Below are 20,478 nucleotides of genomic sequence, written 5' to 3' on the forward strand. Positions count from 1 at the left end.
ATTGGAGAAAGTTTTACCGTGCATCCTGCCATAACCGGACGAGGCATGCGCTGTTTGAATACTGAATGGAGACTTTAACTTTAATTTTAATTTAATGATGTAAATAGACTTCTGTCCCTCACATTAAAGGGGGGGTGAAATGCTCATTTTCACTCAATCTCCTGTTAATCTTGAGTACCTATAGAGTAGTATTGCATCCTTCATATCTCCAAAACGTCTTTAGTTTTATTATATTTAGAGGTGAAAGATTGGCTGTACCGAGTCTTTCCGGAAAAAAACGAGCGGCTGGGGGCGGGCCGTGTGGGCGGTGTGCTATAGCTGTGCTAACTGATCTAACAACAACACAGAGAGACATTTGAAGTAGTTTACTCACCGTGACTGCTCGATCCTTAAGCATTAGACGATCTGCAAATAAGTCGATCTGGGCTTTGTTTATAAAACAATCATCGTCGAAATGCAGGGAACAAAGAGTCGTGCACAACCTCCGTTGATGCTTCGAAAAAACAAACTCCATCCACTATTCCCTTAACGCTGGGTTCTTTGGGAATCTGTGCAGGGTTGTCTTGCCCTGCCAACCAAAAACCCACTTATTTGGTGACATTGACTTCCCTAAAAGCCGAGCATAGCGCTTTGAGGTAACGTACTGCTTTCGCTCTCTTCTCTCTCTGGTCTGCGAGTGCGCGCGCGGCCGCGGAGAAGTGCCCTTAGGACCCATATAAGGAAATTCCGCTCTATCTTACGTAAGACAGAGCCATACTCGAAAAAAACTTTCCGAAACTTGTGACAAACCGGAAGGAGTATTTTTGGAACAAAAATACTCCTTCAAACGTACAACTTAACTTTTGAAACTTTGTCCATGTTTAGCATGGGAATCCAACTCTTTAACAGTGTAAAAAACTCAGTATGCATGAAACAGCAATTCACCCCCCCTTTAAGCTATGGAATGGCTTCAGATGACTTTGAATTTATTGCTGGAAAATATATTGTCTATTTCTTTTGGTCCATGACTCCCCCTTGTGCCGTAGGCCTATAAAAGAGTGCAATAATCACGGTTGCCTGAAACAATCGCGGTTAGATCAAATAATCAAAATAAAAGCTATTCAATTATCACGACAGGCCTACCCCCAAGGGCTTTGCAACCCCCTGGGTTTAAAACAAACAATACCAGTCGTGTTAAGTGTGCATCCTAGAAAAGAAATGTAACCAATCACAGAATGCAGCATTAGCATCAAAAAGAAAACAGCTGGTTATAGTGAGGAATAGAAATTCAATAATTACAGTTACTGATGAAACCATTATATCTAGAATCTTTATTACCTGAAAAGAGCAGTTAAGAGCATGTGAGAGTTTGTATAACTCCTCCTCTACACGTTGGCAGATGGGGCAGTGATCACCATGTAGTGCAACACTATTCACCAGCAAGAAACTGTGAAAATAAACAAGTAATACAGAGACAAACTATTATAAATCTTGGTGGAGGAATTGATGGAAATGCTTAGAAACTTACTTGACTCCTCTAATGGTGAGGATCCTTGCTGATGTCACGTTAAATACTTGCTCAAACCGCTCCAACTTCTGCTTAGTCATTCTGCCAAAGTAAGAGAAAGACAATAATGGAACCACACCTTAGTCAAATCGGGCACCTGTACACACACCTTCTGAAAATGGCTTGAATATAAAATGACCTTCTACGTAGGGCTGGGTATCGATTCAGATGTTACAATTCGATTCGATTTCGATTCGCAAGCTCTCAAATCGATTCGATTTCGATTCTCGATTCAATTTTCGATTTAGATTCTCGATTCGATTTTTCGATTTCGATTCCGAATTAGATTTCGATTCGACTCAATGAATATTTAATACAAATCCTATATTTATTAAAAAAAGAAAATAAAAGAAAAGTGAACATAAGTTTTCAAGTGTTTAATTAATAAAAAGAAATTAAGAGCCACAAACCTGTATATTAAACTCTTTTTATTTTAGGTACACTTGGGTACATTAAAACAGAACCCAACTCTATATTTCAAATGCATACAATGAATAGACAGGATTTAGATGCAAGATGAAAAATTGATGCTGAAAATTGGACAAGTCAGAACAGTCGCATGTCTTGATCAAACAGGTTAATAATCCTCACATAAACCCATATAAAAACATTGCATATAATTTTTATCTGTGCCCTTCCTGTCTAACAGCTAGGCCATATACATAAATTGAATAAAGTTATCAAACAGTCTGTGCTGCATTAATTATAAATTATATATAGACTAATCAAAGTTAAAAAAAGTTCTTTAGTCAAGAGCAGTGAGTGTTTTTCTCTGTTCCCTTTGTTATTTGATTAACTTTAACGACAGAGATAATTAGTGGCTACTGTGTACTGTCCCTTTAAGACCAGCCGCTGTTGACAGAGACGCGGATCTCACACGCGCCTCATTCTCTCACGAGTCATAACTCTTCACGTTCATCATAAGACTGCTCTTATGTTATGAAAATACTCAACAAAAAGACATTTTGGCATTATTGTGTGTTTTATTGTTCATTCAAGCGCGGAAGATAACTCTATTCTGGGCTGTCTTGTGCGCACGCACGATATCATCGCAAGTTTGTCTGTGTCACAGTCAGGACATTCACAGGCAGCGAGATCTTGTCTTGTCGCATATGAATGGTTTAAAAGCATTTGCATGAATAAGAGCGGGATCATGTAACACTAGCCAAAGGATGACAAAAAAATAACAGATGCTGCATTGCATTAAAAGCCCAAATTTGTTTATTTCATACAAAATCGCAGCATTTTGCGTCATATAGCCTAATTGCGTATAGGCTTGACATCGCGATTGCGATATGATTAAACGTGCAGCACTAATTGAGGTTATTTTATGATTTAGATAAAACTAAAATAAAATCTCACAGCATTAGCTATAAAATTGAGTTTGCAAGCCTATATGAACAGTGGAGGAAAACGAATTATTGGGTAATAGATAAATAAAGATGGAAAAAAATCGATTCTTGGCGTTTGAGAATCGATTTTCAATCGACCACATTTTTATTTATTTATTTATTTATTTTTATTTATTTATTTTTTCAAGCATACAGTGAAAAAGTGTACAGTATGTACAACATAAAACAATAATTGAAAAAACACTGATGATCCAACAAATAAAATTCACCGCTGCTTGAAAAGGAGTGGGCTGAAGTTTAACACTTGTTAATTCCCACCCCTCTTTCAAACTCTTAATACATTAGTTTTTTTTTTTTTTTTTACAAAACACAAACACATAAATCTTCATACATTTATACAATATGTTAGCAACAGACATTCTGGCTTAACCAACTCATTTTCCTTCATTTTTATAACGTTCAAAAATAATTTCTTTAAATCTTTTCCTGAATTGTTTTATATTTGGACATTTCTTAAGCTTCTCATTTAAGTTATTCCACAGTTTCACCCCTTGTATGGAAACACAAAAACTTTTCTTCCTACTGTGTACCATTGGTAATATGAAATTTAGTTTTCCTCTCAACACATACCCTCCTTCTCTCCAAGTAAATAACTTTTGTACATTTTGAGGTAAATCATTACACTTTGCCCTATATAGAATTTGCACAGTCTGTAAATCCACCAAATCTTTAAATTTTAGTAATTTGGACTCCATAAAAAATATATTAGTATGTTCCCTATAACCCGCCCCATGAATGATCCTTAAAGCTCTCTTCTGTAAAATGACAAGTGGCTGAACTGTTGTTGTATAATTGTTTCCCCACATTTCCACACAATAAGTAAAGTATGGCAAAACTAATGAACAATAAAGCATACGTAAAGACTTCTGATTTAAAACTGGTCTTGCTCTGCCAATTATTGCTATACTCCTTGAAACCTTACTCCTAACATAACTAATGTGTGGTTTCCAGTTCGCTTTATTGTCAATGATAACATATAACATAGATTCATTTTAAAAAACGATTAATCGAAAAATCGATTTTTTTGCCCAGCCCTAGTTCTACGTCCTGTCAGTCTTTTTTTTTTTTATCAACACTGTCTTTTTTTATTTTAGAAACATTAACAATAAAACAGGAAAAAATTAAAGAGGAAAACAACAACAACAAAAACTACAACAAAACAACAACAATTATACTATACATATGTCAAAACAATTGTACATTAATATCATGACGTGGTGCATGCTAAGCCAGGTTACACAGAAAATAAACAATTTTATTCAGCTTCTATCAAAAATCATATAAAGGTATTCCACAAGTTTTCCAAAGTTTCAGGTTTTCCCTTAACAATATATGAGATAAATGAGAGCTTTCTGAGTTTTTCCAAAGACATCTGACAATGAAGTTTTGCTTATAATGAACAGAATATCAACATTTTCTTACCAGAGTAAGATTGGGAATGTTGAGATTAAATTTATGTAGTCATTCTGGAGTTATGTATACTCTCATAAACTTGTACTGCAGAAGTTTAAACCAGGTATTAATTGTCTGGGTTTGGGCCTTTAAGCAGATATTCTGCAATTCATCTTCTGTTAAATTCTCTGTATTTTCCCTGCAGTTATTGGAGATCAGTCTATAAAACAAGGACATTTTCCTACCACCATTAAACTGGTTTAAGGTATATTTTCTAAAGGGGACAGATCTGGTGAGAGAAGAGAATGATTCTGTGTTAGTGATACAATTCCTAATTTTAAGATATTTTATAATAATAATAATAATAATAATAATTTAATAAAAAGGGTTTTATGTAAATCAAACTTTTGTCTTAATTCCTGAAAACTGAGCATAGTTTCATTGCTAAATAAATCTGCCACCTTTAAACCTTTTGATGCCCAGATTTTAAAACCAGCATCATGTGTCCCTGGCGTAAAGATAATGTTTCCCCAAATAGGAGTAAATTGTAATAATTGTAAAATCTGTCAAAGATGTTTCAAAGCTTCATACCATACCACAATAGTATTTTTAACAAAGGGATTGGAAGTGGCTTTTTTCCAAACAAAAATGTATTAACATTTCTCAAAAAAGATAACATTCAAGTCAAGTTAACATCACTTCAAAGTAGGACTAAGCAATTTGGTAAAAAACAGTTATGTTTTTATATATTTTTACATTTATTGCAATCCTTACTGAAATAATATATAGTGAAAACATCAGACTCAGAAGCTCTAATAGACAATATAGCTGAGTGAAAACCACACATGAACCAAACATTTGCTCTATAGGTCAATTGTAACCCTTAAACTCACTCGTTATGGAAGCCGATGTCATGATTTCCTATAAGAACCACAAGCTTTGTGTCACTAGGATGACGGAAGATCCATTTAAAACGTCTGACATCATCATCCCAGTCCTGAGTGGAGAGCACAGCACAGTCATAATAGCTGATGGCAGTGGTCAATTTTAATTTGAAACTATTCTTATTTATGACACTTCTCTGTTTTAAATATGAACCAACAAATTGGTAGCTGATACGCTTTTGACGTGATTTTTTTAATGCTTTTTTCCTACATTTTTATGTATTTGATCTCTGAAATTAGGTCTCAGTCCTGAAAAGGGATCTGGTAACTGCCTTGCATTATTTAAAAACCATATAAAAAGTTATACATAAGAAGTTTACCTTTTGTGCTTGACTGTACAATTTCTAACTGACTTTAAAGTCCCCTGTGGTGAAAATCAAGCTTTTAATGTTGTTTATATGTCTATGTGGTGTTTTTAATATGTTTTAAGACAAACCATGTACAAATGCATAAGTCAACACCATTGCTAAGAATTTTCTCCTTAACCCCGAGGTCGACGGTATCGCCGGCGATACCAGCTCGCTTTTTTTTTATCAGTGTAAAAGAAACTCATAAATACTCTGTTGACTTTGATTTTCCATAGGAGTTTCATACATCAATCGATTCTGTTAAATGTGTATTATTTTTGTGTATACTCACAATAAAAACAAAGTGTTGTGCTTTTTGACAAATAAAGAAAAATAAACACGAAGCGAGTTCTGCCTTCTCTCTGCCAGTAAAGTCCATTCTGAAACGCGTCCGAAAATGAACCATAACTCAGCGAATACTCAGTCAAACAGACATACAGACACACAGGCATGAAGCTTGAATTCTCTTCTTTTAAATGAAGTAATTTATATAAAAAACAAATATTCTCATCTTGTGAAATCTGTATTAAAAGAGAGCGATTCCAGTCGACCTAATTACAGCTGATTCAGATGTAATGTGACTCCGCCCACGGAGAGCGTGCGCTATTCAAACGCAAATGGCTGAGGCAATCCGCACAATCCTGTGAACGCCCACATATCAGCTCGAGAAAACACAAAAGTTTATTCAGATCATTACTTGTTTACACCGTCTTGCAGCGCTGTGAGGAATAATAATAATAATGGAAAATGTCCCTCAGAAGTGCGGGTATATCGAGGAGCGAGCTGAGGAATACTAGTAAGTTTTTTTCCTTCACGAATTTCTTCACGTGGGTTTCTGTTTATGAATGAATGAATGGTAGAGATGCGCGCTGTTTACCACAGCTGGCAAAGACAGTTTAAATTTAAATCGCGTGTGTGAATGAATGATGATGTTTTAGCAAACTGTATTGCTATACTGAGATGAGTAAAAATCGACTGAAATATGTTGAAATAAAATGTAGGCTATTTGTATAAGCAACGTATTAAACTGCAAATTAACAATATGCCCTAATATTTCATGAAAACAACGTTACAGTCAGGCGAAATATGAAAGACAACATCTTGTTGACTAGATTTGGGTACAGTTTTTACTGTAGAATACTGCCACGTCAAATAAGCTTTTGTTTAGCAATTTCTAGTTTTTAATCTAAGTTTTTAATCTAATCTAAGTTTTTAATAAAATAGCAAAACATATTTACAAGATAGATGTAAGCAAAATCTTAAATGGTCAATATAAGTCTTCTTCTAAATATATCTTTTGTCCTTGCATTGTGGCTCAGTCAGTGTCACACCTGAATGAATGGCTAATTATGCAGAGTCATTATGCAGAGTGGGTGGGACATTGTATTCTAAGGTGTAAACCACTCCTCGTTCACACCCCCTCGCATATTGGCTTTCCAAGCAAAACCTGTTTTACATCAATTTATATCAATGTATGGTTTTATGTGAACGATAAAGCAAGACTATTTTCACATAATTTTGAAGAAAAAACTCTAGGCGAGGACATCCATTAGTCAAAAGTCTTATTTTGACACATATTTACTATGTGTTTTGTGGCCTTATTTCAGAAATTTTAGTTTTTAGTTTTTTCAATAACCATGCATAAACATTATTCTCTCAAAAATGAAAACATGTACATACACGTGGCTCACATATTATGGTAGCCCTGTTTGTGCTTTATAGAGTGAATTTACACCTTTGCCATTAATATGTTTATAAGTAACTGAAAAAAGCACAAATGTCAGGGCATGTCAGAACATCTCAAGGGCCCCAAAAACAGCCCAGACCCCAGAGGGTTAACCCTCTGGGCTTCTTCGTAAATGGGTTACACTTAGCTTCCTCCCGCCCGAAAACGGACGAAGCCTTAAAATTTAACTTTACTTTTTCCCAGGATAACCAATCAAATATATTTTTGTTCTATAATGTTTTCTGATTATTATTTAGAATAATAATTATTATTTAGAATTTTTTATGATACTTTGCATTAATTATATAATTTTTATGAGCTATTTTTTTCATTAGAATTAATATATATATTTTTATTTTATTTATTTTATTTTATTTTTCAATAAATGCAACATTTCACATCAAAATAGAGTGCAGGCCTAAAAAAAAAGAATTTTCAAGTGAGAAGAGCGCCATCTAGTGGCTTCAAAATGTATAAATATGTGTCATGTCCTATAACCGCCTATAGGGTGGCCTATAGCTTTTTTATTTATTTATTTGATTTATTCCCATTCGGAAAGAAAAAAAATTAATTACTAAGCAACCACTAAATGGAACAACACAAATTATATATCATTTTAAAGCTTAGGATCTCAGCTTTTTAATGCATCTAATTACATTTATTAACTCCTAACGAGTGCTGAGTAAACCCTCTAAAACCGAGTGTACCGCCAGCAGGCGCCACCTAGCTGTGAAAATATTCATTACCATATTTTTCAAAAATCTTGCCTTGATTAACACAAAGTTGATGCCATTTGAAAGCTTAGAGTCTGAACTTTACAGTGAATGTATCCACTTTGAAAAACTCTTAAGTATTGCTGAGTTATTTGCTGATAAATAGAATTTCTTTTTTTTCATAATCTATAAAATAATGTACTGCAATGCGTCAAAAACATCATACAGCTCATGAAACATTCTCAGATAATTGAAAATGGCACTTCATTTTTTACAGCATACTATTACAATTAAAATGAGCCCAAAATTAACAATCTATTGCTTTTATGACAAGATATTCTTCATGGAGAAAAAAATTGCCCATGAGGGGGTGTCAAAGACTGTACAAAAAGACTATCTCTTTTCCAAATGCTGTAACTTTTGATTCCTTTATCCAAAAATTAATTTTTTTTATCCAGATGCAGCTAACATGCAGCTAACATTTAGTGAAGAAACATCTTTCTTCACTAAAAAAGAATTTTCATCCTACCTTATTTCCTTCCTGAGTTATTCCATGCCAAATAAGAAAGATATGCAAAATCATAATAAAAATTATATATATATATTGTCTTTTATCCGCCGTTTCTTGGCAGGACAGTGTCCAAATGTAATGTAATTTATATTTTCAAAAAATTTAAAAAGAGTTCTTTCAAACGATACCTACCTTTTGACTCTCCTTGCTATAGTTTTGGAGTTATTATGATTATATAATTTTTATATAGTTTGGGGCAAAATTTGCTGTTTCAGTCTTACCAGTTCATTTCTCTGTGTGTGTGTGTGTGGGGGGGGGGGAGGGTGTCTTATTTGCAGTCTTGATGTTTTAGAGCAGGGGTGGGGAACGTCCGGCCCCCGGGCCGTAACCGGCCCGCAAAACAGTTTGATGCGGCCCGCGAGTCAATTCCTCCCCAAAAAAAAAAAAAAAAAACTTCAGAAACAAAAATCTCAGCAATTACTTTTCCTGTGAGAGAAAACACAAAATAGGCAAAGTGGCAAGCAGCACGAGTCCACGAGCCGTGAGAGCAGGGTGAGGCCAGTAGCGCGAGAGTTAATGAGTCACCTGCGCGCCGCATCGGTTTCAAGTTTCTCACGATGAGCTTCGGAGGCGCGCGTGCCGTACCGGTATCTCGCTGATCAGCTTCGGGGCGCATAAAAGGATCGGAACGAAGACAGCGGAGGACCAGGCATGGACTTTACTGTGTGTGCGTGTGTTGCGTGTGTGTGTGTTGCGTGTGTGGTAGTCGTCCACGAGGGGCTGCTGCTTTTACTTTCGTTTTGTCATTTGCGTATTAAAGTGGAATGAGTGGCCGACTAAAAGTGGCCGACAGCAAATGGAATGAGTGGCCGACAGCAAGTAGAATGTGTGGCCGACTAAAAAAAATATTTTAACTATAAGCAACCCAATTTGTCTACATCTGTATTATTTCCTTTGTATAATGAGCTTAAATATTGCTGCGCAGTTGTGTGATTTAGTCTGCTTGATTAACATTATTACATATACTATTTAACTCTGATATGTAGCCTATATATATATATAAGTTCCTCGAGTCGAATGTGTTCGAATATTTCACCAGCATCAGCCTTTTCAGTTTGTATCACTCCGCTTGTGTTTGCGCAACTTGCATCATTAAGCCAGTAGGTGGTGACAAGTGACTGTCTTTATGAGTGAACAATTGAAATTTAATTGAACTGATTTAATAGTGCCAAAAACATTGATTAACTCAAGAAAGAAACAAGTTGCTGAAACCAATCTTTAATGCAAAAAAAGTTCACATCTATGCAAAATAATCCTTGAAAGATTTCTCATTTAAGGCCATTCCTGTTTGGAATATGTGATTGTGTATTGTCAACAATAAGCAGAAACATTTTGCATTTCCATTTTGTAGTGTGGATCATTCATTTCAACATTTATCCTCATTCTCATGTTTAAGAATTAATATCTTGACAAATAATTTATGCTACTGCCCACTGACATGCTTTTAAAGCTATTGTTATCAAAAAATGTTGGCCTTCAAACACCTTAAAATGCACATATGTAGGTCAGAGAAATCTAAATTTTCTCGGGGGAGCATGCCCCCGAACCCCCCTAACTACCTCACATTTGAATGTGTGTGTCTGTGGGGTAATGTGGGCTGGTGTGGCAACAGTGCCAGGACAGAATTTTTTAACCAGTCTGCCCCCCTGCATATAGGCCTAAAATATAAATTATTCTCTGTATCGAATCATGTTATCTTGTTACCCACCCCCAGCCCCTGATGTTTCGGGCTCAGCCCCTGATGTTTTCAAAACCTAGAAACGCCCCTGCTCATTACAATGGCCCTTAAAGAATGTTAAAAAATTGTAAATGGCCCTTGATAGGAAAAAGGTTCCCCACCCCTGTTTTAGAGTGTCACCCCTTCATTGCTGTGCACTTTTTTTCAGCACAGTTGCTGATCTGTAGCTTGTACCACCAAAAGTTTCTCTGAGTTTTCCTATTTTTTCGTATTTCCCATTCATTTCCTATGTCGCCGATATTTAAAGTCCCTGTAAAGGCAATTCTAAAAAAAAATTCTAAACACATTATAAATGTTAGAAATGTATTGCTAAATCATATTACAAAGACTGTGAACTGTGAAGTACTGAATTGTGGAGTTAGACCGTTAAACAGTTTTTCACCGTTGCTGTGTTCCTGATTTTTTGGGCGGGGCTAAAAGGGGGGCTCGATGACGCACTGGAGCCCCTGAGCTCCTGGACACGCCCCTACTTGATGACGCACTGGAGCCCCTGAGCTCCTGGACACGCCCCAACTTGATGACGCACTGGAGCCCATTCACATCAGTTTGCAACTCAATCGCGAGTTACTGTCAGTAGCCTACTATTAGTTACTACATCGTACAGTTTGCTAGCTAGCTATGCCTTCGTCGCGGAAATGCGTATTACCTGGATGCGATCACGTACAAAACAGATCGGAAATTGTCCTTATTTAAATTTCCGAAAAACTATCATATCAACAAGAGGTGGATTAATTTTGTGAAGAGCCACCTTGATGGAGAGCTGAGGATCACCGCCAAAACCCGCCTCTGTAGTGATAATTTTACATGGGATAGTTTTATAAACTTTCGTCGGAGACAACTGGGATTCATTCACTGATAATCCGCTGTTACTGGTGAATGTGGCCGAACCGACTATCTCCCGCCTCGGCCTTCATCCTCCCGTCGCGCCGACAACTGGTGCCATCATCGGCAGTGCGTGCCCACCAATGAGTGTAAGTTGCCTTGTGTGCTTATGTTATAACTATAGTAGGTAGTCCAGGCTCGAACATGTATGGCTTTGTAAAACAAATTAACCCTCTGGGGACCAAGGTGTTTTTGGGGCCCTTGAGATGTTCTGACATGCCTTGACATTTGTGGTTTTTTCAGTTATTTATAAACATGTTAATGGCTAAGGTGTAAATTCACTCTATATAGCACAAACAGGGCTACCATAATATGCGAGCAACGTGTATGTAGATGTTTGTATTTTTAAGAGAATAATGTTTATGCGTGGTTATTGGAAAAAATAAAAATGAAAGTTGCTGAATTAAGACCACAAAACACATATTAAATATGTGTCCACAAGACTTTTGACTAATGGATGTTGTCCCTTTGAGTTCTAGCTTCAAAATTATTTGAAAATAGTCTTGCTTTATCGTTCACAAAAAAAAAATACATTGATTTAAATGGTGTAAAACAGGTTTTGCTTGGAAAGCCATTATGCGAGGGGGGCGTGGAGGAGGAGTAGTTTGTCCCACCCACTCTGCATAATGACTCTGCCTAATGCCCATTCATTCAGGTGTGACACTGACTGAGCCACAATGCAAGGACAAAATATGTATTTAGAAGAAGACTTATATTGACCATTTAAGATTTCGCTTACATCTCTCTTGTAAATATGTTTTGCTATTTTATTAAAAATGTTACAATTACAACAATAATTACAATTTCAACAATATTTCAAGTGTACTCTTTCTTTGTAAAAAAAAAAAAAAAAAAAAAGATTATAGGCCTACATTTTATCATATGTATTCATTAGTTTGAATATAGCCAACATTGGAACATCTAACATCTTAGTCTATGACTTTATTTTTGACAAAAATAGTATATATATATATATATATATATATACACTGCTCAAAAAAATAAAGGGAACACTTTTTAATCAGAGAATAGCATTAAGTCAGTTAAACTCCTGGGATATTGATCTGGTCAGTTAAGTAACAGAGGGGGTTGGTAATCAGTTTCAGCTGCTTTAGTGTTAATGAAATTAACAGCAGGTGCACTAGATGGGCAACAGTGAGACAACCCCCAAAACAGGAATGGTTTTACAGGTGGAGGCCACTGACATTTTTTCCCTACTCATCTTTTTGGACTGTTTTTCACCAGTTTTGCATTTGGCTAGGTTCAGTGTCACTACTGGTAGCATGAGGCGATACCTGGACCCTACAGAGTTTGCGCAGGCAGTCCAGCTCCTTCAGGATGGCTCATCAATACGTGCCATTGCTAGAAGGTTTGCTGTGTCTCCCAGCACAGTCTCAAGAGCAAGGAGGAGATTCCAGGAAGACAGACAGCTACTCTAGGAGAGCTGGACAGGGCCGTAGAAGGTCCTTAACCCATCAGCAGGACCGGTATCTGCTCCTTTGTGCGAGGAGGAACATGATGAGCACTGCCAGAGCCCTACAAAATGACCTCCAGCAGGCCACTGGTGTGAATGTCTCTGACCAAACAATCAGAAACAGACTTCATGAGGGTGGCCTGAGGGCCCGACGTCCTCTAGTGGGCCCTGTGCTCACTGCCCAGCACCAGGGAGCTCGACTGGCATTTCCCATTGAACACCAGAATTGGCAGGTCCGCCACTGGTGCCCTGTGGTTTTCACAAATGAGAGCAGGTTCACCCTGAGCACGTGACAGACAGGAAAGGGTCTGGAGAAGCCGTGGAGAATGTTATGCTGCCTGTAACATCGTTCAGCATGACCGGTTTGGTGGTGGGTCAGTGATGGTCTGGGAGGCATATCCATGGAGGGACGCACAGACCTCTGCAGGCTAGACAATGGCACCCTGACTGCCATTAGGTATCGGGATGAAATCCTTGGATCCATTGTCAGACCCTATGCTGGTGCAGTGTGTCCTGGGTTCCTCCTGGTGCACAACAATGCCCGGCCTCATGTGGCGAGAGCATGCAGGCAGTTCCTGGAGGATGAAGGAATGATACCATTGAAGGGCCACCACGCTCACCTGACCTACATCCAATAGAACACCTCTGGGACATTGTGTTTCGGTCCATCTGACATCACCTGGTTGCACCTCAGACTGTCCAGGAGCTCAGTGATGCGCTGGTCCAGATCTGGGAGGAAATACCCCAGGACACCATCCGTCGTCTCATTAGGAGCATGCCCCGACGTTGTCAGGCATGCATACAAGCACGTGGGGGCCATACAAACTACTGAGTACCATTTTGAGTTGCTGCAATGAAATTTCAGCAAAATTGACAAGCCTGCTGCATCATTTTTTCACTTAGATTTCCGGGGTGTCTTTGAATTCAATCCTCTGTAGGTTGATCATTTTCATTTCCATCAAACGATGTGGCATCCTTTCGTTCATAACGCATTACCCAGTCCATATTAGTATAGATATCCAGCATGATATTTTTCCCCATTGAGATCTGATGTGTTTTCAAAGTGTTCCTTTAATTTTTTTGAGCAGTGTATATATATATATATATATATATATATATTATATATATATATATATATATATATATATATATATATATATATATATATATATATATATATATATATTATATATATATATAACGTTAGATATGAGCAGAAATTGCTAAACAAAAGCTTTTTTGATGTGGCGGTATATTCTACAGTAGCCTAAAAACTGTACCCTAGTCTAGTCAACAAAATGTTGTCTTTCATACTTCGCCTGACTGTAATGTTGTTTTTATGAAATATTAGGGCATATAAATGCTAATTTGCAGTTTAATACGTTGCTTATACAAATACATTTTATTTCAACATATTCCAGTCGATTTTTACTCATCTCAGTAGGCTATAGCAAAGCAGTTTATTATTTTACACACAGACGCGCGATTCATATTTAGGCTAAACAGTCTTTACAAATATGTCCCCTTCATTCATCTCACAGAAAGGCGAGTCATATTATAGAAATGGGATTCATCTTTTTGCGGTTTACATAGGCCTACACTAACGTTATTCCATAACGTTATTCCACACGTGAGAAAAGAAAACAGCCTACCTCACTCCTCAGCGGAATCTGCTCCTCATTTCAGGAGATATTGCTCCTCATCAGCACTGTTCTGAAGAATCTTTTCTCCATAAGGTAGGCTATAATGTCTCACTCGCGAGGAGTCGCGACGCGCTTTGTTTACAGCTGATGTGGGCGTTTCACAGCTCTGAAATGGTTCTCAGAATTTGCGTTTGAATAGCACGCGCTCTCCGGGGCGTGGTCACATTACTGTGAATCATCTCGTAATGAGGTCGACTGGAGTCGCTCTCTTTTTATACAGATTACAGAAGCTGAGAATATTTGTTTTTTATATAAATGACTTCATTTAAAAGATGCGATCTCAAGCTTTATGCCCGTGGGTCTGTTTGCCTGTTTGACTGAATTTTCGCGGAGTTATAGATCATTTTCGAACGCGTTTCAAATGGGAGTTTACTGACAGAGAGAAGGCAGAAATCGCATCATGTTAATTTTTCTTTATTTGTCAAAAAGCAAAACACTTTATTTTTATTGTGAGTATACAGAAAAAAAATAGACACTGAACAGGATCGATTGATGTATTACACGAAAATGAAAGATCAAAATTAGCAGAGCATTTAGTGTTTATTTTCATTGCTAAAAAAAAAAACGAGCAAAACGCGCGGGCGCGTTTTTGGTCCCCAGAGGGTTAAGCTGCTACGAGCATCCATTCCGGCTGTAGCGGTGACAGTTGAGTGTGGCGACTGCAGCGAGCTTTCCCGCGAGTGGGCGTGGTTTCAGCGCAGCCAGCGGACACGCCCCCAGCGTTTGAGAGCAGAGATTACTGCTCATTTTTTCAAGATTTTGATCGCTTATTTTATGTACTTGCCGGCTTTTTTTATCATTCAAATTTGGCTGGGTGGCTAATAACACATTTTTCTGTGGTGTGACAAACTCAGAACACATACTTAATTTTGACTTTACAGGGACTTTAACATATCAGAATCATCTCCTTGATTTTTTTGTGTGTTCATATAGGTAATACAACAAAAGTCACCAAGTTTCACCCCCATCCGATGAAGCAAAAAAATTTAACATTTCAAAACGTTCAAGTTTTCGCCCGTTTTCGAAGAAGAAGAAGAAGAAGGCGAAGAAGCCCAGAGGGTTAAGTATGCAAGTACTGACAGTCTCAAAAATGCGGTTTGAAATCGCTGGCGTTTCTGATGTCACAAACTACCTTATAACCAATCAAGTCAACGAGTGGATCTCTGAGCTGTGAGTGAGTGGAGGTCGGGCTAATTTGCATATTCACAGAACCACATGTGGGTGGTTGACATGACATGGCCTTTTTTTGGTCCAATGTGTCAAAGTTAACTAAATTATAGAAAAATATGTCAAAAACTGTGGTGATATTGTTCAGAAAGTGCTGTTTTATATGAACATACAGAGCATTCATGGGTTTATTCTTCCATTTTTTCACAATTTTCAGCCAAACCAGAATAAGCTCAAATGGCGTGACTGTCCCAAGCACATTTCACAAATTTTGATTTTGAATAAAAACAAGAAAATTAATTAATTTTCTGTTTTTTCAATCATATATTGATATCCCAGATGTCTACTTGTGAGTCTGCTTGACTAAAAGTTAAGGCATAATATTTTGAAGCCACCTATTCTGCTCTTGCTTTGACAGGTTAGCGTAGCAGATAGCTAACATAAGATCCATGAAAACTGTAGAAACATAATAATATGGCATTACAAACTGTCCATATATACACATACATGAATATGCAACTCAAGTCGAACATATATAGCTATCCCATAAGAAAAATTTGCCATTATAATGAGACTAGTAAGCATTTAAGCTAACTTTAACATGGGTGTCTATGGAGAAATGCTAATCGCGATTAGCATCTATTAATACAACATACATATTATGCTAAAACGGACAATACACAAAGGCTTTAGCAAAGTAGATATAATTCCTACAGAAATACTTACAGACTTAGACCTTCAAAAACTACCAAAGGCAAAGAGAAAAGAGTAACTGCTACATGTCCTCTCACACCAGAGTCCGAAGCAAACAGGAAACCAACGGCAAGAGAGGAGGGACTAAAATATGAAAAATCAAATGCAATACAACTTTACACCACTAGATGTCTCTAATGCAACACAAAGTGGGGGCAGAACACTCCCCGCCTGGTATTAAATAATACCACTATGTCCCTTTACTGAGAAGCAGCACAACGTCTGAAACAGGTCTTCAACACACCTTGGGAGAACCCTGTCTCATGATCTTTACATTGACTTTCCGAATCCTGCCATCACAGCTGGGGATGGTTTCCACAATAACACCTGTGGGCCACTCATTCCTTTTAAGCCTGGCTGTTGCACGGGTAAGTGATTTCCAACTAGAGAATCTACTAAACCGATAAGAGCCGATACCTCCACCTGTAGCTTTTGTAGCATAGGTTGAAACTTGAGGGCGAATTTCTGCATCCGACTCTGGATGTAGAAGGTCAAATATCTCTGGCTGAGGAGACTCATCCAACTCAGGTTTTGTCAGAAAAGCTGGACCTGAAAACCAGTTGGTGTCTTTTAGGAGAGTGGCTGGGACAGACCTGGATCCATGATCTGCAGGATTATGGCTGGTGCTGATGTAGTGCCACTGATTAGGGTGCGAGGATTTCCTGATTCTTGTCACTCTGTTTGCGAAATAGACATAGAAGTTCCTGGACGTGTTATGAATGTAGCCAAGTACAATCCTGCTGTCCGTGTAGAACTTGACTGTGTGAATCTCCACATCGATTTCATCCATTATCAGGTCTGCAAGCTCTGTTGCCAAGACAGCTGCAAACAGCTCCAAACGAGGGACAGTGTGCGCAGGACGTGGAGCCAGCTTGGACTTCCCCATGATGAACCCGACATGACTGTGTCCTTCTGTATCAACTGCCTTAAGGTAGGCTACAGCTGATATAGCTAGAGTCGATGCATCCGCGAAGACACAAATTTCTCTGTGTACAGTGGCAAGCAGAGAAACAGAAAGGTAGGTCCTCTGGATCTGGAGTAGCTTAAGTTCCATCAGGGAATCTTTCCAGGCTTTCCACTGGATTATTTTGTCGTCTGGTAGTTGAGTGTCCCAATCGTTCTCTTCTATGGAGATATCTCTCACCTAAGCCTTTCACTGAATCGTGATTGGTGCCACAAACCCCAAGGGATCATATAGACTGTTGACCGTCGAAAGGATGCCCCTTCTAGTGAATGGCTTTTCCTCATCAGACACGCAGAAGGAGAAGCTGTCTGTTTGCAGGTCCCATCTGAGGCCTAGACTGCGTTGGATAGGCAAAGGATCAGATGTCAGATCCAGATCCTTAAGATCTTTGGCACGATCTTCAGATGGGAAAGCATTCATAACAGTGCTGCTGTTTGTTGCTATCTTGTGCAACATGATGCTTGACTCAGCTAACATCTCCCTTGTTCTTTTCAGATTGTCGATGGCTTCTTCTGCAGTGGAGAATGAGGCGAGTCCATCATCCACATAAAAGTTCCGCATGACGAACTGCTTAGCATCTTGGCCATGTTCTTTTTGTCCTTCTTGCGCTGCCCGTCTCAAGCCATAAATGGCCACAGCTGGTGAAGGGATGTTACCGAATACATGTACTGTCATTTGGTATTCAGTCACTGGTTTTGTGAAGTCGTTATCTTCGAATCACAAGAACCTTAGGAAATCATGGTGGTCCTCACAGACTGTGAAACAGTAAAACATCTGTTGCACATCTGCTGTGACTGCAAAAGGCTCCCTGCGGAAACGAAGAAGGACGTCAAGAAGAGTATTATTGAGGTCTGGTCCCTTTAAGAGGATGTCGTTGAGGGAGACACCTTCGTGCCTGGCACTGGAGTCAAACACCACCCGTATTAAGTCTGACTTCTTAGGGTGGTAGACACCAAATGTTGGTAGATACCAGCACTCTTGATTCTCTTTCAATGGCGGCGCTAGTTCTGCCTGGTTTGACTCGAAGATTTTCTACATGAAATCCATATATTGTTTTTTCATGTCTGGCTTTCTTTCCAATGTGCGACACAGAGATGAGAGATGTTTGGCTGCTTGCTCTCTATTATTTGGGATGCGGCGCCTTGAGGAATGGAATGGTAAGGGAGCTACCCAACTGTTTGCATCATTCATGTCCATGATCTCAAGGAACGCTTGATCTTCAATAGACAAAGCTATTTTCTCATCCTCTTTTGTTCTTTTGGTCACTGTGCTTCCAAGATCATCGATGTCATCTGCCAGTATGTCCATCTCTTTCAAGGTTTGTATACTGTGACTTGATCTCCTCTTGTCAAACTTTTCTTGGATGTGAATAACACTATGACATGGTCTAAGGAAAGACGTATGCCCAGTAGGTAGGACATCAGTCCTGTAAACATTAACGCTGCTAGGCTTGTGGGCTCCTCTGAGACATACTTCTCCAACAATGACCCAGCCGAGGTCAAGTTGTTGAGCATATGGAGCATTGTTGGGTCCATTATACTGTTTATGTACTTTGTGTACGCGCAGTATGTCTCTGCCGAGTAGAAGAAGTCTGACCAGAGTCAGAAGCAAACAGGAAACCAATGGCAAGAGAGGAGGGACTAAAATATTAAAAATCAAATGCAATACAACTTTACACCACTAGATGTCTTTAATGCAACACAAAGTGGGGGCAGAACACCACCCTTAACTAAAACATTTTGTCCCAAAAATGGATATCACAAGCTGTGACGCCATATTCCTTTTATTAAACGGGCAATTGTTTGGAGACCTTTGGGGAGTGGGGGTCCTCCTTCTTTCAGGAGGAAGAACAACACCTTAGAAGGACACTGAAAGTTACAATGTGAGTTTTCTCTCTTCATGGTTTAAAAAAAAATCAAGTATATCCGGCACTCCTGCTTCAGTTCCCTTTTGCGCTGTTTTTGGTGTGACGCATTTTACACAAAAATGCCCAAATGAAATTACTTTTCAGTCAATATTACCTAATCTCATGCTAAGTACATGAAACCTCATATGGTGTGTCACAACATCATAAGGTGTGACAGGGTTTTCTTGTCACACCATATGATTATTTTGTCACACTATATGATATGAACTGCATTTAAATACATAAATAATGCTCTTAGATACATATTGTATAGCTAATAGTTAAGTTTATTGAATATTTCATCCTTTTAACACATTTTGATACTATATTATTCACACATTTAATATCTATACACCAACTCAATTTGGTGAATCCCTACTATCCCATTTTCAAGCTGAATCCATGTTGAACTACAGCATTTTGTCACTCAAATGTTTCCCTTTATTTATTTATTTATTTATTCAGTTTGAGGTAGATTTCAGTAGATGGCGAGATATGGTGAATGCAGAAAGAACAAGGAAATGATACATCATCAGCTTGCTGTTCGGTCATTGTTTTACTCATCCTCATTTTGAAATGAATTTTTGCATTAAATAAAAAAAAAAAACGTTCAATGATTTACTAAAGATTATTAGAATTCATGTAGTTAATATTCAGCAGATTAAAATAAAAAGTGCAACATCAAATGAATACAGTAAGTGGATTAATGAATGTGTTATACACATATGATTCTTTGCTACTTTGAGTAGAACTCAGTGTTTTAAACAATTTTGTGATTTTTGCTGTAACTGAAACAATAATTCACTTGTCAAACTAAGTTTGGTTGTTTGTTAAATGCAGCTAATACAGATTTTTGCATACAGATTGTTGTTTGGTGTGACATCATATGGCGTGACACCATGTCATTTGGTGTGACATTCAGAATTTTGAAAGAAATTAAGGCTTTTTGGTTATTAATCATAAAATCATCAATGTGACAGATGGGGAATAGTGCCAGCAAAGGTTACAAGCATTTTGATACTTTTATAACAAGGTATTCCCAAATTAATTTAAAGTATATTTAAAGATTACGAGTAAACGTCTTTCTTTGAGTGTTGATAAAGTAAAATAATGCAAAATGTGACATATTTGCATATAAGAAATGCTATACTTTTATATAATAATTATAAAGAATCAGGATAAATTAACTTACATTATCACATTATACCCCTTTTTAATTTAATACACATTAAAAAGGTGC

At 37.8% G+C, this 20,478-nt stretch overlaps 1 protein-coding gene across 1 annotated transcript in view; it reads right to left on the reverse strand.

Moving 5' to 3' along the window:
• LOC307154164 (metallophosphoesterase 1-like) overlaps nucleotides 1–20,478 on the reverse strand; it is a gene marked incomplete at its 3' end in the record, with an annotated part of 106,152 nt that overhangs the window by 76,626 nt on the left and 9,048 nt on the right. Inside the window, exons 2-4 of the mRNA XM_079898931.1 lie at nucleotides 5,244–5,347; nucleotides 1,508–1,588; nucleotides 1,318–1,426 (exon numbers count right to left, since the gene is read on the reverse strand). Coding sequence (XP_079755057.1) covers nucleotides 1,318–1,426; nucleotides 1,508–1,588; nucleotides 5,244–5,347 — 294 coding nt within the window. The remainder of the gene's footprint in view (nucleotides 1–1,317; nucleotides 1,427–1,507; nucleotides 1,589–5,243; nucleotides 5,348–20,478) is intronic.

This window comes from Squalius cephalus, assembly GCF_949319135.1.
Source record: "Squalius cephalus genome assembly, contig: scaffold_81, whole genome shotgun sequence".
Classification (NCBI taxonomy): Eukaryota; Metazoa; Chordata; class Actinopteri; order Cypriniformes; family Leuciscidae; genus Squalius; species Squalius cephalus.